The 19,235-nt window shown below is 47.4% G+C and overlaps 1 protein-coding gene across 1 annotated transcript; it reads left to right on the forward strand.

Moving 5' to 3' along the window:
- Positions 1 to 1,151: 1,151 nt before the first annotated feature.
- Positions 1,152 to 15,227, forward strand: s1pr2 (sphingosine-1-phosphate receptor 2). The gene is made up of 2 exons (XM_018754801.1): positions 1,152 to 1,781; positions 13,654 to 15,227. Exon 2 carries the CDS (start codon positions 13,790 to 13,792, stop codon positions 14,903 to 14,905), a length of 1,116 nt encoding a protein of 371 aa, XP_018610317.1. The 5' UTR covers positions 1,152 to 1,781; positions 13,654 to 13,789; the 3' UTR covers positions 14,906 to 15,227.
- Positions 15,228 to 19,235: the final 4,008 nt, after the last annotated feature.

The raw sequence follows: 19,235 nt of genomic DNA on the forward strand, positions 1-19,235 counted from the left end.
CTCCAGATCAGCAACATCATCATAATGCAGCAAGTTACTCAGAGCATAGGCTGACTGAAAACAACTTCCGAGACTCCTTCCCCTCACGCTTACTATGAGAAAGAAGACGAAATCTGTGGGCGGAGGACTGCTGTCGCAGTTTGATACCACGTATGGCACAATTTCCCCTCTGTGAGTGCAAACAGCTGGCATGGCAAGCGGGTGGGTGGGGGGTTTAAAGCAAACCGCTCCAGGGGTTTTGACAGTCTGACTGGCTAATGGTTTGGGGGCTTTGAGGGCTTCTCGTTGCCAGTCACACAACCACATTGCACTATGCAGGCGCTGTATGCTGCTGATAGGCATCTGTGTAAAGTCACAGGTTGTCTTTGTAGAAAGCTTGAACCACAGTAAGCCGTGCAGCTCCAAGTCTGATTTGATAAGTATTCACCATCCCGCTTAATACAAGCAGTCAACACCAACTTGGAGACAGTAAACAATCAGGAGCAACAATAACTAAAATGTACAGGACTTGAACTCACTCAGCTCAACGAAATTCGTAAATAAATGACGGGAAGGGTCTGATCAATACTGCATAGGAGGGACAAAGCAGCTTGTGAATGTGGGATCAATAAATAAGTTAATAAAAAGAAGTGTGTATCGTTTCCAAAGCCAGCCTAGGAAATCTGTCACCGTCAAGGCATCCCCCAGGGAAGAACTGCGAGTCAATGATCAAACTCCAGAGATCTGCCCAACAGAGCCTCATTTTTCATTAATTCTTGGAAAACACACCATTCTGTGGTTCAGTGGTTGGAGAATAAGGCAATTCGGAAACCGAATTCGTCCATAGTGGCCACGTTCATCAATAGCAGAGGCATAAACTAATGGCTCGCCCTCCATGAATGTGCCCCGCGTGTCCAACACAAAGGCAGCTTTTCCGTGTAAAAAATCTTCAGCTAGTGGAGTTTATTAAAAACTGAACATGCCGTAGATCAGCAGCTGCTGTGTCCTCCCTGACATGAAGGAAAAAAAAAAACAAAACTAATAAGCGCAATCCGCGTCGGAGCAAAGCAGGCATAGCGGCGTACATCTCGGGGGACCGGGAGGAGGGGGGGGGGGAGTTTCGTTACGGAGGAGGGAGGGAGGAAGTGAGGAGGTGGAGGAAAGAAGAAAAAAGGGACACGAAACATCTGGAACTCATTTGTACCCGATGGAGTGAAATACAAAAAAGAAGGAAAAAAAACTGCTTCAATAAAATTGCATTTTTAGTACAGCAGGGCTTTTTTCATTGGCCTGACGGGACAGCAGCGAGGGGGCGCTCTGCTCCCCGAGACTGTGTGTGTAGCGCGAGCCCGGTGGATGAGCGCGGGGCTTTTTCCCATATGCCAGCGAAACGGGGCGCGAGACGGGTGCGCCTCGCGATCCTACCGTGAGAACGCACGTACGGAGCGCCGAACATACAGGGAAACGGACGTACGCGCTTGAAGACGGACACGTGCACGCAGAGTCCCAGACCGAGCGAGTGAAGAAAGTGAAAAAGGCGAGAAAGAGGAGCGAGGGGGAGGGAGAACGGAGTGGCGCTCATCATTTTCTTGTCGTCTCGGCTGTAAGGAATACGAAGCGACCCCCATCCATAACTCAGCTTAGTGACAGGCCAGGTGACACTCCTCGTGTTGCCGGGTGGCGGAAGGACCACCGCGAGCGCCCTGGCTGGAGCCGAGCCGAGGCGTGCCTTCTTCACGCGGACCGCACCGACGACGGCGCACTCGAGAATCATGCCTTCTCTGTGGGACGCCGCACGTGGGGTGAGTGGAGCGCTCGCGCACGAATTCCTTATCGGACTGTCAGTGGCGGAAGAAGATACTTTTATGGGTGTTTTTATTCAGCCGAGCGGAGTAAAGGGCGTTATCGATGCGCTCGAGTGCCCTGATGGCTGCTTCAGCGCTTATCACACTCACTAATAAACACAGCGATAAAAACTGTGATGAAAGAGAGTCTGACCACGTCCACGAGGCGTGGAGTCCACTCACTGTGATCATAGCGCGAAATCATCATGGGTCTCTCTCTGTGTGTGCGTGTTTCTCTGAGGATCGGACTCACTCGTGAAGGTGATTTCCTTACACGCAGAGGAGGGGAATCGCCACGGCAAGCACGCGCAGGCTTCGGATTGTACACGCGCGTCCGTGGCTGTGGGGGGTCGGGGGGGCGTGTGTGCGCTATGTTGTGGTGTATAGTGGTGTACTGCGGTGTTTACTGATGTACTGTAGTGGTGCATTGTTGTAGCTGCTCCTTTGTTACGGCTGAGTCTCCCCCCCCATCCTGTTCTTTTTGCCTGCCCACTTTTCTCATGCAGAACATCTGCTCTCTGGCATTTGGTGTAACTAAGTAGATAGAAAGAAAGAAAGAAAGAAAGAAAGAAAGAAAGAAAGAAAGGAAAAGCAGGACTAAATGCGAGGACGTGACAGACACTCATCCCCGCGTCCTGTCTGCGGTGAACCAGCCACACGAAACGAGAGCTGAGTGTCAGCAGAAGAAAAACACCGCGCAGACCTGGGATTTCCAACGCACTGTTGACTCAGTTGATTATTAATAACTGCCTGCTCCTATCTGTATGGGGCATGCAAGTGTGAGCCCTGCCAGGCCTTCCCTCAGTGCCATTCTTTTCCAGCTTCCTCCTTGTTCTGCAAGTGCGGAGCTGAAGATTTAGTGGGGCTGGTTACTGCTGTCTGTGCCAGGAGTGTCGAGATGAAATCGCATCGCACCAGTGCAGACATCGTGTCTAAGTGGCACTGTTAGTAAACACTGCACCGTGGCATTTACATCTGCGAGGAAGACAGTCGAAGTAGAGGGTGGTCTCTGCCGCCGGACCCCGCTCTCTACTGGGGCACTTCCTTATTAATATTTCTCTTATAATTATCATCTCTGATGAGTATACAGACACCTCTCCGAGAAGGATGAGACAATGCAGTGAGTGAGCGCCCTACAGTGGGTCCGCAGATTTATCTACTGTAATTCACCTGGGACGAAGGTATCTGATAAATACTAGTCAATAATCATTGCTATTGAGGCCCCAAAGAGTCGGACTTGACTGAACGACTAAAGAACACCACGCTGTCGCTGTCTGTGACATAATTCTTTGCAAAGGTGATAGTGTCAGTGCAATAAATCCAGTGTAATGTTTTTCAGAATTCATTCGTGAACGTTTGGCTCGGAGGGAGTCCTTAGCTTTCGTAGCATCCTTAAAGGGGTCAGTGGCCTAGAAAGGGTTTTGTGGAGCTCTGCTCAAGAAGGAGGAATGAAGGTCCTGACCTAGGGCCTGATGTGCTTTCTGAACAAAGAATTGCATCAGCACTGAGCCACGTGCTCGTCGTTCTCCTGAAAATACCATAATCATTTTTTTGTCTGACTGCAGTGATTTAAAGGTACCAACCTGGTAATGCTCTAATGCTGCGCTACACAGATCAGACTCATGTTACACCCTTTCTGCTGAAAAAACACTTCTTTTGTGGGCGTGTCTCATGGAGAGAAATAAAATTTTGCAACGCTCCTTTAAATCGGCCTGTGAGGATTCGGGGCTTGTATCTTACATACGTGGTCTGTCCTCATCCACATACAAGAGAAAACACACCTCCTGTGCACCCGCACACCCTTCTTCGTCTCCTTCTCTCCAAACACACTTGCTGTGATTTAAGAAACTTGTATGTTTTAAATATTTACCCAAGCCAGCAGCGCTGAAAAGAGGCCCCAACCATTTTAGGTAAGGCCAAATTGTTAGCCATCCCAAGCCAATTTGCAACCCCCTCCACACTCCCCGAGGTTTCACTCGACCCACATGAATTTCCCCTGACGCCTTGGTGAGTCATAATTAGGCCTGATGTAACAGGACACCTCAGACAGCACTGCAGCACCGGCGGCCATGGAACAGGTACACACACCCTGACACATCCAGGTCTATGTCAGAACAGCGGCTGGCCTGCCAGGTGGCGATAAAATGAGCAAAGCGGGAAAGACCTGTTGGCCTGCTGCTTGCCTGTAACGGGAGAGCCGTACCGCTGCACCGACTTGCCCGGCAGAGTGGCTTAATTTGGGCGGACAGCGGTGCTTCTCAATCTGTGACATTTTGCGGTCAGCTCCCTTAGCGTTGGTCGGTTGCTTTCATTGGCCCTGTTCCTAATAAAGTGGCCCTGCTGCGGTCATGCGAAGGTGTTGAGTGATTAGGAGGAGAGCCCATCAAATCCCCGTATGTCAGGGCATTGTTTCCAGCTTGGCCTTTGTTTGTGCAACTGGAGGAACCAAACAGGCAGCTGTGAATGCTACTCCACGACGCACACGCACACACACACACAACCACCAGGAGTTGGAAACTTGCTTCCTGTTCTTGTACACTTTGGTATACTAACTCAAGAACTTATTTGCATGCACACTCTCTGTCTCATGCACACATGCACGTACCCGCAGCCTAACAGGATGAGGTGAGGGAGCAGTCAAGAACACCTGGGACTCACCTGTCTGCACATCTCACGCGTGCACACACACACACACACACACACACACACACACACACACACAGGGAGAATAAAGGAGCTTTCACCAGATGGCTTTTCCAGCTCCATCGGAAGTGGTCCTTCAGGAATTGTTAGCTTATGCATATTCTGCCTATGCTGCCATAGTACAGCATCTCTTCGATCTCCATGCTGGAACAAGAGTACCTTGGTATTAAGTCTCAGTTCTGTTAACAAAGGAACACGAAAGACGACACGGTTGTTGTGCGACGTGAATGAATTGCGACGTGTAATTAACATGGTTCATCGCTGGACTGGGTGGATGGCTGGGGGGTAAATCTATTCCTGTGGATTCATCAGAGCTGCCTGTTGTGGAGCCGCTCCCTTGCCTTTGCCTGATGGGGGATGGGGGAACAGGATCCAGACATGTGGGAGGCAGATCCTCAGTACCTCTTCATTTATGTCTTTGTTCCTATTTCCCTTTACTCATTTAGCAAGGCTCGTGCAAACCCATATTAATATTAAATGAGCAGCATGGAGTGGTATATGGGTTAAAGGACAGGCACAGCAGAATCTGTCTGCTTTTATAAAGCATGTTCTTGGAATTAAAATGCGTATCTGACACGCCTCTTTAAGCAGGCACTTACGTGTTACCCAGGAGATACTTTTAGTTTTACATTTTAATGGAGGAAAAAAGCAAGAAGAATAACGGAACTAGTCAAACGGCCTGTTGAAAAGTAGCGGGAGCCAAGTGGGCCGACCATGCGCTCGATAAGGGAGTCATGTGCTGGATTCGCACCCGGGGTGCAGAGTATAGCCAGTAGGAACACACGTACTATTCTCCATGCGCCTCCCACAAGGGCACCGGAAAGCGTGGAACAATGAAGCAGGATTTAACTTAGCCACTGGCTTTATCTAGTGGGGCGTAATAAAAACTTACCCAAAAATGAGCTATGTCTGACTCGTGCTGCAGAAGGCTATAGAGGGCCGATCATCTTAACTGATGGTTCCTGGCAGCTGGCTGCACCAGACTCATGTGCCTGCATGCCCACCTACCCACACAGATTTTCAAGCTAAATTACATCATCTGTTAAGACACACACGATAGCTTGATGCAAGCGCTGTAAGGTTGGTAATGATGCAGTGTTGTGCTGCATTATTAAGCCACAGCAAATGATGTTATAAAAATGACTGTCAGGCCAAAGCAAAGGCCACTAAAGCATGCTACCAGAAAGGAACCTGGCAAGCTAATAATAACAGGATATTCCTCTGTTGTGATCTACAAAAGTTTAAGACAGATCTGCGCTTCCTCATAAATATATCAAATGTGAAAGGAAGTGGACGACGTGCTCTTCCCAAAATAACACAGATCTGGTGGCTCTCTCAGTCTGCATGATGCGGATGGGGCTGCTCTTCCTCCTGCAGAAGAAACAATGGTCTGATGGCAGGACCTGATCCGTCATGATGTTGTCTCGCAGGTCACTTTTCTATGGTGTTCCCTAGTTAACTGTGCCTGTTACTCCATTACCTCTTTCACTTGTTACTAAATTCTGGTGTTTGGGGTTTTAAGATGGAGATCAAGGGGTCTGATAAATCAAAATTGCTGGTTCACATCCTGCCAGTAACATGTGAACATGACTTCTGTTTGCATGTGCACAAATGTGTGTCAGTGAGCCTTATTCTCGGAGATGTGGCTGGACACATTTCCACAAAGTCCTGCCAATTACTCTTCTCGTTGTGGATTTTTTTTTTTTTTTTTTTTTAACACCTTCCTCTCTCTGGAATTCGTTCTCATGGCTGAAATATCGCAGGCCCCCATCTCTTATCTCTCCTTCTCCTTTGCATTGCTGCTCTTGACAAAGTCCACATCAACGAGGCATACAAATGCATTCTTTTTACTACTACTCCTCTTTTTCCTTGCCTCTCTAATACAAACAAAGTTTTTTCAGTCATACACAGCTGCATTTAGTATAACTGAGAATCTTAAATATTAGCACAGGCATTAGCTCAACTTATAACAAACAAATTCCTGGGACTTTCCGGTATTTTCCCAGCAATTTCAAAAGGAGGGACATCTTTCATGTCTACAATATTTGTATGATCAAACAGAAAAGGCAGAATTACAGCTCCTGTACTGGAAATTGGTCAGGATAACGTCCACACACGAAAAGAGGCTTGGAATTAAATATACAGAATACTTATCAATTAGTCTTACTTCTATCATGTAAGGAAGCTAATTTTTAACATGGCGAGGTGATGCCATTTTAGTTAAATGTAGATTTACACTAAGAAAGAAAATTCTATGACTGTGAAAACTACTCCAGATGCAGTTGTGATATATAAAAGATGAATTATCGCTCTGAATATTTATTGATTGACTAGTTACTGATCCGTACAGAGATCAGCCCAGGTTGGAATTAAAACATCTCACAGTGACACGAGAGCATGCCGCCATTGATGACCTACCAATCTATACGAGATGAGGAAGCGCACAGCTTCTGTCCCAGTTCGACTTATTCTGCGAACCATTAATGACTCGGTTGAGTTCTGGGAGCTTAGGCTTTTTCATGCTACCGATCAATGAGACACAAGGCAGCTGTGATGTATGCTTTGTCGCCTGTGGACTTGGTGTTCCAGGAACTGTGATCGATGCCGGGCATGACTGATCCCAGCTTAGTGTGTCAGAGCAGGCTGGACCGGCGGGTCAGCCCGAGGCCGATCTCTGTGCACATGTGGGCTATGCGTTTCCTCTGCTTGAAATAAATATTTGCAGAAGTTTTTTTCGATGCAACCATAAGCTTTTCTTTTAAATCATAAACTGCGCATGAGTGGTCAAGATTCAAGAAAACACTGTAGCATGAAGTTCCGCAAATGCGATAAAGGATAAGCTTTGGCAGACAGTCCAAGAGCAAGACTTTGCAGTAGACTGGGAATTTTCTCGCTTCCCATCCCTTTGCTGGCCAGGATACAGCATGCTGTGACCTTCTGCAGTCACTCTTGTAGACTTTTACCGCGTACTGCTTAGCCATCCTCTGCTCATTGACTCCAGTGACCCTGCAAAGCACCGGAGGAGAGGAGGGACCTTCCTGATATATAGCACGTGCATGAAAGCTGTTGGTCTCCATCCAGCTTTCATATCAACACCGCATCAACGCCCTCAGTAGTAGATGAAGTGTATCAGCGGTGGGGTGGGGTGGGGTTCAGGGGATAGTGATGTCACTCCCCAGCAATCGCACAAAGCACTTGTGAAGTGCATGGAGACAGCCGTCAGGTCCGTGTTGAGCGTGAAAGGGAATGAAGAGCATCCAGAGTCTGCATGGCCCAACCCTGTGCACAGTAGACAGACAGGAAGAGAAAAACAGCGAGGGTTCTAGGAGTGAGAGTAGTTTTGAAGATGTAAGAGATAAAGATGTCAAGATGAAGTGATAAAGACCTTTGCTTCACCTTTTTGTTGCTTTGTTTGGTTTTAGTCTGCCGTCTGGTGTTCGGGATCAAGCAGACATATAGCTTGTGCCGAGCACGTTTGCGTTTCACAGATTTGACTCCGATCCCAGATGCGACAATGAAGGCAATAAGAAATGGGAGAAGAAAGAAAAAGAAGGCAGGGGAGTGTGTGCTTGTCTGTGTTTGTGTGCAAATGTGAGAAGCTCAACATTGGGCAGTATCAGCATTTGAGGGAGGGGTCTCAGAACCAAAAGAAGCCAAACATGATTATTCCATTCCCCATCACTGACCTCACAGGACATGCATGCTGTCTCAGACTCAGTTTAGCATGCCATGTTTATGGGAACTGCTGATTAACCGCCACTGTCCCTATACCAAATGAAAAACTTGAGCTGTCTGCCAGGACCAGATAAAATGTGCTGTAGAAGTGTAACAAGAGATGAGCAACATTTTGCTTTCCTGTGGGTTGCTCAACACCTGTGCCTTCCCCCACCTTCGTGCTCAGCACATCTTCAGCTTCTGATTTAGCGCAGGCAGCACATCCTACAGACAGCATTTAGGTTAACCTGTCCAAGCACGGAGGAGACTGTGCAGCCTGACCCAGCACTGTATCTCAGTACTGAAACTCAAACTTGAAACTCCTACCCTGTTTTCCCTCACATAAAATTAAAATATACGTAGGTCTCTGTTGCTCTTTTGGTTGAACGTGTAATGGTGTTCAGAACGACAGCTGCGGAAACATACAGTGCATCGTCTCACCTGGAATGGCAGTCCCAGCATAGCGAAACAGGAAGTGAGCTCACCCCTGTTTGAGTTGATGTGGCAACGTCCATGTGGAACGCTGCTGGGCAGGTGGGGTGGAATCGGCGCTGCAGACAAACCAGCCTGCTGGGTTTTGCACATTCTTGAATTCCTTGATGTGTGACAACCAGGTTACCAGGGTGACAGACAGCGAGGATCTATATGGTGCAGAGTAAGAGAATCTACAGCACAGATAGAACTCCAGCTGTGACGCTGCATTAAATTCCTGGAATGCAGTTGTTTTTGGGCCTGAGGTCCTGTCAAGGTTAAACGCAGGGTCTGCAGTGTCTGAGATGAAGTCAACCATCTACAACTGTAATCGCATGCAACCCATTTTCTTGTGCTGCCAAAGCCATGAAGTCTTGCTCACTCTGCTAATCTGCTCCAGATGTTTTCTTGACTGTGTCAAATCAGTGCTGTACGAGAAAGAATCGTGAAGTTTTTCCATTTAATTTGCACTACCTGTGCCAGGTGGATGGCATTCGGCATCAAGTTGGCAGCAACGCTGCTGTCGGGTTTTTCCCCTTCGACTTCTGTGGAAGAGAAGATCAGTTGTATAGGAGAGCATAGTGGGCCTCATTGCCTTTTCCTTCTGGGCTCCTGCATGGGGCTACCTGCCACTCCTCAAGAAGCTGCTGTTATCTTTACAGGTCTTGGCCGTCTGTGCTGTTTTACCCCTTGACTCATGCACTCAGGGTCTTAGCCAACACCCAGAAGGTCACGAGAGGGTCATAAGCCCTCGTTAACACATATGATTAACTGCAGCGAAAAGTTGAGAGGGAGCATAAGGAGTCGTAATTACAATGAGAGGTAGGGGCCAGGGCCAGGGGCGGGGGGTTAATAGCAGCAGGGAGTGTGATGATCTAACTTGATGATGGAATGAGGACAATAATGGCAGTTTTGTCTGGAGTGGGTGACTCCCATGCGACTGCGTTCAGGGTGAAGGACAGAAAGAAGTCATTGTTCTTTGTTCCTGCAGCAGGAAATGGCTGGCTAGATGTTACCGCCTCACTGAAACAGCTGGACCGGCGTGCGTGTGTGGAAGTGCGCGAGCAGCCGGCGCTGCTCCGCATTTGGGCGACGTGTGTTTTCTTTCCTCATATTCCTGCCATTGTCTCCAGATGCCATTCCACATGGATCGTCTCCTCGTTGTGGGATTAGAGTGTGGAATCTCATGTTTGCACTGGTCTGTCTGTGCAAGGTGTATGGAGTAGTGGCCTAAGTGCTGCGCTGCCCACAGTGAGAGTCAGAGCAATAGTGGTCAGCAGCGGTCAAGCGGCGGTCAAAGTGGAAAAGGCATCAGAGGCTGACAAGAAGCACTTAAAGTTCTCAATATAGGCTGAATTCTCTGTGTTGAACTTTTAATATTGTAATGACCTGCGTTACTGTTCTGAGCAGGAAATGTGTTAATTGTTTATTGGTTAGCGTTCGGTGACATACGGGGATAAAAGAGGGTGTTTGCGTCTGCCGGGGGAGGGAAAGAGAAGAGAGCCTGGGGACGCTAAGCAGGCTGGGAAGGCTGGCTAGATGTGTAGGTCCTGGAGGAAACGGGGTTCTTAGACCGAGAGCGATATTTCCCTGTGTGCCGGTGTTCGAATAAAACGTTCGAAATAAACGCTGCCTCTGCGTCCTTCTTCGCCCCATCCAAACCCACGGCGCTGCACACCGCAATATGATTCAACTTGTACCAGCCAGTTTTGCATACAGGTTTAAAACACACACACACACACACACACATTTTCAGAACCGCTTGTCCCATACGGGGTCGCGGGGAACTGGAGCCTACCCGGCAACACAGGGCGTAAGGCCGGAGGGGGAGGGGACACACCCAGGACGGGACGCCAGTCCGTCACAAGGCACCCCAAGCAGGACTCGAACCCCAGACTCACTGGAGAGCAGGACTGTGGTCCAACCCACTGCGCCACCGTGCCCCCCCCCCCAGGTTTAAAACAAACATCTAGAATTTATTATTTATCTAAAGCAGCCATTGACTGAAAGTATAGCACAAGTATTCAAACTAATAGAAACATAAAGTAGGTGGTTCTTGCTTGGGGAATAAAGATTTATAGTTAGACAACAGCAGGTCCAAGATGGTCCAGTAGTTGACCATCTCTGTAACCACAGTCTGGCACCAGATGAGTATTAGTCTCTTTATCGTGTGTCTTCAGGACCAGACGGAAGTCCGACTTAGCATACGGCTCTTGCATACAAAAAAGGATTCATGCATCTTTCACTGTCAGGCAGTACTGACCATCAGCTCGACTATTACTGTCAGGTCTGACCAACCAAAAACACTACTTTTGCTGTCAAGTAGTACAGGCCATCAGCCCTACTTTCAGTGTCAGGCAGTATTGATCATCATAACTACTTTCACTGGGAGACACTGACCACAAACCCTACTTTGATTATTGGGTAGTACTGACCGTGATCTCTACTTTTGCTGTCAGCATGTACTGATCACTGTTTCTGCTTCTGCTGTTTCTTAGTAACCATCATCACTGTTGCTCTCAGTGTCAGTTAGTAACCACCATCCCTCGTGCTTTCGTAGTCAGTTACTAACCACCATTACTCGTGCTTTTGTGGTCAGTTAGTAACCACCATCACTTCTACATTCTATGTCAGTTAGTAACCACCATCCCTTCTGTGATCTATGTCAGTTAGTAACCACTGTTACTCCTCATGTCTTGTTTTGGAGTCAAGTTGTAATGACTAACTCTTGATTTTACCGTCGGGCAGTAGCAACAATTGCCTCTGCTTTCACTGCTTGGCAGCAACGACTGCCAACTCCTGTCTTTGCTGTCAAGCAGAAATGAACTTCATGTCTAGTTTCATAGTCAGTACTGACCATCGTTTCTGTTCTCTTTGTGTGATACCTGGACTTATGGACTATTGGCAGCACGTGTAGGGCTCACCAGACATCCAGCACAGACAAATAATAGGTGTTCTCAACAGCTGTGTATGCAAGGAAAATTCCACTTGTGCACTTGTCCTGTTTTTGGACTAAGGAAGCCTAAAGGCAGGGGCTGGGAAACCATGTAAAAGTGAGAAGATGGCTCACTCTTGGTAGTCATCGGTAACCCGTTAGGTTGATTCTGTGGCTACCTTTACAAAAGCACACAGAATTGTGTACAGTCATCCATGTAACAATGATGAAAGAAACACAATAAAAGTGATAACACTAAAATATGTGCTCCTGGAGGACAGACAGTCATCCCTCAGGGACACTGGCAGTCACTTCTAGACAAGATGCAGGAAAAAATGTTTTCATATTCGACTGTTCCAAAGAAGGAGAAGATCAATTGACGTTTAAAGAGCTGTTGGCAAGATTGCCAGTTTGAAATTGCTCAAGATTTAAAAACTTACATTTGGGGAATAGCAGTAAATTGTGACACATCATGCCCCTGCTGATGTCTCAGGTATATTTTGGCTGCAAGACCAAATTTCAAAATCTCTTATTGCCACGGACGTCAGCCAGTTGCCTTTACCAAGTGTTGCAATTTTTGAGTCTAGAGGAGACAGGAAGTGTGAGTTGTATGAAGCAGTGGCTGAAATGATGCTGCAGTGCAGATCACCACGCACGACACCGAACAGCAAGTCACGCGTGTCGCTTTGAGCGCTGAGCAGCCTGCGTGCACCTGGCTGGGCTGCAAAGCTCAACTGTTCTGCATGCAGTCTAAGACTAAGTGACATCTTCCTCCTGCTGTCACAGGATAGTTCGCTTCTGCAGAGCTCTCAGCCTGCGCACAGCAGGCGATGTATGTCAGGAGGCTCGAACCATAGGGTGAGTGCAAGGACTAGCAGCTGGGATAGTACTTTCACTGCCTGAGTCATTGGGAAACTCCAGACATAGACTGTGAGGAACTAGCAAAATCAGAAACAGACCTACTTCATGTTATCAGCCATCATGGATATTGTAACTTCTCAAGAGTCACAGGACCCTTAGGTTTCCATTAAAGCTGACATTTGTACATTGAGCTAATGCTTTTCCCCAAAGCGACTTGGAATGTTCAATACTTGCATCATCTATCCATCCATCACCACAGATGATTCCGTCTTTCCTGGAATCATTGGGCTGAGGGGGGGTGCATCCCGGACAAGACGCCAGTACATGCGCATGCATGCACCTACGCGCGCACGCACACGCATAGAGTTGCTGGTTACAACAGTTTATACAGCAGACTAATTTTTTCATCCAGCAATTTTACTTAGAGTATTTTTCTAAGCGATATTAGAGGAGGAGGTTGGGTTTGAACTTGCAACAGTTGTCCATAGGTAATAGCTCTCACCACTACACTACCTGTTGCCCCAAGTACATTATTAGCATTTATTCATTTATCTGACACCTTTCACAATTTGCTGATGTCAGATTTGTACAGTAACCAACAGTTACAGTCACTGTCGCTCACTTTTGTTAATGGCTTTGTCAGTGCAGAGTCGCCTCGGTCTGAAGCCTGTCCTGGAGGCACAGGGGGCAAGACTAGGTTGGTCATACCCTGGATAGGATGCCATTCCATCGCAGAGCAATTATTTACACACACGATTTAGAATCACCCAATCATCAGAAATACATGTCTTTGGACTGTGGGAGAAAACCCATGTGAACACAGGAATAACATGCAAACAATATACAAACTTGAGCTAGATTTAACCCTACACTCAAACAGCACAGGTGCTGTGAAGCAGCAGCACTACCTGCTTTGCCACCACCCCCCCAGTTATGATTGTTTATACATTTATACAGTTGGGTCATTCTTAATGTATCAATTAAAGGTAAGAACCTTTATCAAAGCTACTATAGCAGGAGTAAGATTCAAACCTGGGTCCTCTCATTTCAAGACGAGAGCACTAACCACTATGCTGCCTTTTGTCAGAGCCTGTATGTATCCTTTTTTTGGCCATAAGCTTCATTGCCTCTTTTCTGTGTCCACAGGTGACCCCAACAGGCCTCTGGGGCTGGTGAGGTGTGGTGCTGTACCAGGTACTGTCTCCCAGCTTTACCAAGAGCCCCAAGAAATTGATCCCCTGCCATAATGCTGAGTGAAGAACTCCACCGCATAGCAGCCTAAATGATTTTTTGTAAGGACGCTGCCGAACCCTCCCAATCTGTCAACATGAGGAGCAAGTATGAGCAGTATTACAACAAGACTGTCATCCAGATCCATTACATGTTTGCCAAGAACCTCACGCAGGAGAATTTGGACGACCGCAAGCGGCCCAATGCGGGATTGAACAATTTATCCATCTTGTTTGTCATCATCTGTAGCCTCATCATCCTTGAGAACGTGCTGGTACTCATTGCTGTCTTTCGCAATAAGAAGTTCCATTCAGCCATGTTCTTCTTCATTGGGAACCTGGCCTTTTCTGACCTGCTAGCCGGTTCTGCCTACATTGCCAATATCTTCTTATCCGGCCCTAAGACCTTTCATCTGTTCCCGGTACAGTGGTTCGTTCGCGAAGGAACAGCCTTCATTGCTCTGGCAGCCTCTGTCTTCAGTTTACTGGCTATTGCCATCGAGCGATACATTGCAATCACGAAAGTAAAAGTGTACGGCTCCAACAAGACCTGCCGCATGTTCCTCTTGATCGGGACGTGTTGGGTCACCTCCATTCTTCTTGGGGGATTGCCAATCTTGGGCTGGAACTGTATTGGTGACCTGCCCGAGTGCTCTGCCGTGCTACCACTCTACTCCAAGCGTTACACGAGATTTGTAGTCATCATCTTCAGTGTCATCCTCCTCTCCATTGTCATCCTGTACGTTCGCATCTACCGGATCGTGCGCTCCAGTCATCAGCAAGCCACAAACTCGCAGGCCTACGCCTTGCTGAAGACTGTCACCATTGTGCTGGGCGTTTTCATCATGTGCTGGCTGCCAGCGTTCTCCATCCTCCTCCTGGACACATCCTGCAGCATGGCCTTGTGTCCCATCCTGTCCAATGCCAACATCTTCTTCGGCGTGGCCACCCTGAACTCAGCATTGAACCCGTTGATCTACACCTTGCGTAGCAAGGACATGCGTAGGGAGTTCTTGCGGGTACTCTGCTGCTGGGGGCTGTTCCAAAGCGGGCGGCCTTCAGAGCGCTGCATGGTGCCACTCAAGAGCTCCAGCTCAATGGAGCACTGCACCAACAAGCACGAACACCAGACCATGCCTATAATGCAGGAGTGCACGACCTGTGTCTAAAGGATATACAACACATGGGGACAGAAGCTGACTGTGCCTGGTACCACCTTCACCTTGACACTGCAGCGACCTCCAGGAACGTCGCCCACCTCCGCCCAGGGCGGCACTGTGTGTTTTGAGGTAAAGGAGGAGGGGCTCGTTTGCCAAGTAATCATCCCTGAATCCAGTCACGTTTGGCTGTACAGAATCATCGTTTGCTGAGTTCACCAACGTCGCCAGGGAGTTGATCCACCGTGGTCACTGTGATTTCCCTGGCAGTAACTATGCACATGGACAAACATATACTTTAAAATGTATTTGAAAGCTCACATGAATACAAGTATTTAAACAAGCCTGTTTTCATAAACCAAATATTCACAGGTCACGTTTGACTCAGGTGTGATGGTCAGCTTCGTGCCCGTGCGGTACCTGGTCAGATACCGTAAAAGTGAACAAGACAGACTGAGTTAAACTAAACTAGGAGCTCTTAAAGTTTCCCTACAATCAGAGAAATTAAAAAGCTATGGAAGCAACACAACCGGACAGCAGGAAACCATATTCCCGACACATAAATGTTCACTTTGCCCTGGTATAAAAACATAAGCATAAGGTTCATTTCATCACGTGCGATGAAAAACAAATCTATTTATACTGGTTCTCCCTTTTGTTGTTCCCTAATTCAGCATTTGGGGAATCGGAGGAAAGTGACTGAGGTGACTAAAGCTACACCAAACTTGGCCTTGTGGCAATGTGAATGAGCAAGAAGTTCACCCGTTTGAGCAATTATAGGAAAATATGAATTGCAACAAAGTGATGCATATTCCGTGCATTTGCTTTGCGTAGAACAGTGGCTGATTACATCAGTCGTATTCCTGCGAAGAGCGATCGTTGGCAATCGTTATTTTGTAACCGCTTCCTGTGAGGAAGGCAGAATCAGAGGGCATGTTTCCTGAGGTGAGCTGGCACCGGCAGTGCATCCAGGCTCGCAGCACAGCTGCTGGGCTCCCGTACTTAAGCTCATTCCTTCGCCGTAGTGCAGGCAAGCTGCTCTGTTGTTTGCCCTGTCCCCGGCAAACTAGCTGAATGTAATGATGAAGTACCAGAGGGGCCTGGCTCCGCCCACTGGCAGTATTACAAATTGAGGATTATCGATCACTGAGTATTGACCTGTTATTGAGACCATACTGAGTTAACCTCTTCTTCACTAACACTGCGTAGGGCTTTGACCGTGGCAAAACCGCACACACCCACCATGCAAAGGGAAAGAACAGACCGAGAGAGACTGCGATTGACTGCCAGCATAGGGGTGGGTTAAGGAGGACCGATCAGTAGGAAGCCAGACAGATGGCTGGAACCACAATGACTAAACTTCTTCTATTTCACACATTCAATAATACAGAGGCCCTGGAACAAGACTCCTCCCCCAGCGCTGCTAATCCAGCATTGCTCCTGCCTTATTCTTTTGCACAACACAAATCAGATCAACTTAGCAACGCTCGTCAAGACATGTCAACCGCGAGTTCTCTCACATCCCCCCCCAGTAGGACCATGCTCATCAGAATTGGTGCTTTCCATATGTTGGGGGGGGGTGTTTCGGTATCACAGGCCCTTCCTGCTTCCCCAGAACTGCTATGTAGAATTTACTCCAGGTAGCACAGGTGGGTTTGTTCTTGTTGGCCTTTAGAGAATGATAGCTTTAGGAAGTGCTCATTGTTTGGGATGTTTCTGTTTAGGACAGACCTCACCTCTCTTCCTCTATACACCTGCGCTGGGCAGGAGCGCATGTGCCAGTGACATCCAGGAGACCTGCCCCAAATTCGCTACGAAGTCCCAGCCGTTGTCCATTGACAAGCGGTAACGCGGTTACCAGGCAATGCTCGCTGACCAAAGAGGTGGCTGATCAAAGAAAGCACTTTGTCGACAATCTTACAACCCTGCCTTTAAAGTCTTTTTTTTTTTTTTTTTTTGCAAACTGGCTTTATGTAAACATTCATTTTACGCTTCACCACTGCAGTGTATTTTCCCTAACCCTGTGGAACAGTGTATAATTTTTACTATAAATATTCCAGTAACTTGTAAGTATGTATGTATAATGTATGTACTGTACATATGTAATGAATGTTTTGTGTGCAATTGCTTTTCCATGTTTTGTAATTGAGTGTAGTAGCACGCTGGTGGTACAGTTTGAACACTACAAAGGTACAAAAAAAATAGTCTTGTGGAATGTGTTCCTTTTTTATTAAATAAACGATTTGTTAAAAACATACAGAGAATGCTTCATGAACATAAACACCCTCGCTCTCGTGTTCTGGAACACACGCACACAGTCTGACACGGACCCTCTGGCATACACACCCTTTTGCATTCACACACCCCATGTCAGAGTCATGCATAGACACATTTTGACTGTTCACTTTTGTCAGCTATTTTCACACACGCACACACACACACAATGATATGCACACAGGGGGAGGGAGAATGGGACTACACTGGGGAGGAAAATAAAAAGAAAAAAACAAGCAGTAACACATGCTGAGCAAAACTGGCTCGGACACGAATTGCAGCTCGCAAACAAGAGCGGGCCTTTGGAGGACGGCCTTGACTCCAGGCGAGCCATACAGCTGCTGCCAGAGCCTGATGTGTGTGGGAGTGAGAGGGTGGGGGGCAGGGCGTGGATGTGTTGGGGGGGGTTCAAATGTGTGTGTGAGTGTGGGAGAGAAGCTAACCTCCAGGGCAGCTTTCAGCAAGGCCCAGGGTGGGAGGTTGGGGGAGGTGGTGGTGGTCTGGTTGCTGTCAGACATCCAGGAATCCGGGGTGGGAACACTGGACCGATCTGTCCCATGAGGGAAGGCTCCTTGGAACTGCACCATTAACTCCCCAACCCCCTGAGGATTTCCAGTGCCCAGAAGGAAGTGACACCACAGACATGGCAACCTACACAACAATTTATGTACTTTACCCTCGCTATACTGAGGAGGGAGAGCCTGGTCACATAGCGCCATCCTGTGGGCAAGTGAACTACAGAGACATCTGTTGTAAATGGCCACATCCAACAGGGATTATTAATAACCCACACAAATTGTCTGAAACCACTTGTCCCAAGTAGGGTCACAGCGAACCGGAGCCTAACCCGGCAACACAGGGCACAAGGCTTGAGGGGGAGGGGACACACCCAGGACAGGACGCCAGTCCGTCACAAGACACCCCAAGTGGGACTCAAACCCCAGACCCAGCGGAGAGCAGGAGCCGGTCAAGCCTGCTGTGCCACTGCACCCCCTCTCTTTATTAAGAACCATTACCTATGATTATTCATTTTGCTGATGAATTTACACTGACTTGCACTGTTAAAATACCTACAAATACCCATTTATATAGCTGGGCAATTCTTTTTTTTTTTTTTTACAGCAGCAATGTAGGTTAGTACCTTGACAAGGGTAACATAACACTAGGCAGGATTTGAACCTGCAACCTATCCTGTTGCAGTATCAGAACAGTATCTTGGAGGAAAGCACCTACTAAATGAATAAATGTAAACGTAACCTTTGGATCCAAAAGCAGCTCCTCGATTCATTAAGTTATCAGCTGCCTCCCTCGACACCTTTGGCCAAAGCAACTTACAGTGTTGGTTCTGTACAGCAATAAGCCATTTAAATTTTTGTACAGAAATATTAGTAATGTGCATGTTTATTATTTGGGCAGCACAACTGCACAACATGTACTGCTAGTGCCACACAGCACATTGACTGTGTGATTGGACATCATTCATTCATTCATTAATTCTATATTTTTTACATATTCTTAAACTCTGTTAAACATGACACAGATTCTTGAAATTAAACAACTGTATTACCTTGCTGAGATTTAAATTGTTGCAGCTGGTTTATATTCTGTTTCTTAGGTGCAAGAGACGGTTCTAATGACTAGAAATAGCAGGTCTCTTTATGGTGTTATCCACATCAACAACACGCACACAGACTGAAGCCGCTTGTCCCAAGCAGGGTCACGGGGAGCTAGAGCCTAACCCGGCAACACAGGCCACAAGGCTGGAGGGGAAGGATACACACTGGACAGGATGCCCGCCCTTCCCAAGGCACCCTAAGCAGGACTTGAACCCCAGACCCACCAGAGAACAGGCACAGGCCAAACCCGCTGCGCCACCATGCCCCCACTCAATGAAACATAAAAGGAACAATTGAATATTACTAAATTCTGCATTTTCCTTGCAATACATAGCATGATATTAGGCTTTTTATAATAGGCAAAATATCTTTTAAAACATTCTATTTAACCTGTAAGAAAGATAAATGAATTGAAAAAGTGTCTTGTGGGTAATAAAGTGGGTTGTAATAAA

The sequence above is a fragment of the Scleropages formosus genome, chromosome 8, assembly GCF_900964775.1.
Source record: "Scleropages formosus chromosome 8, fSclFor1.1, whole genome shotgun sequence".
Classification (NCBI taxonomy): Eukaryota; Metazoa; Chordata; class Actinopteri; order Osteoglossiformes; family Osteoglossidae; genus Scleropages; species Scleropages formosus.

Bases quoted from the DNA above. Each gene is read 5' to 3' on its own strand.
- s1pr2 (XM_018754801.1), top strand. From the start codon at position 13,790: ATGATTTTTTGTAAGGACGCTGCCGAACCCTCCCAATCTGTCAACATG.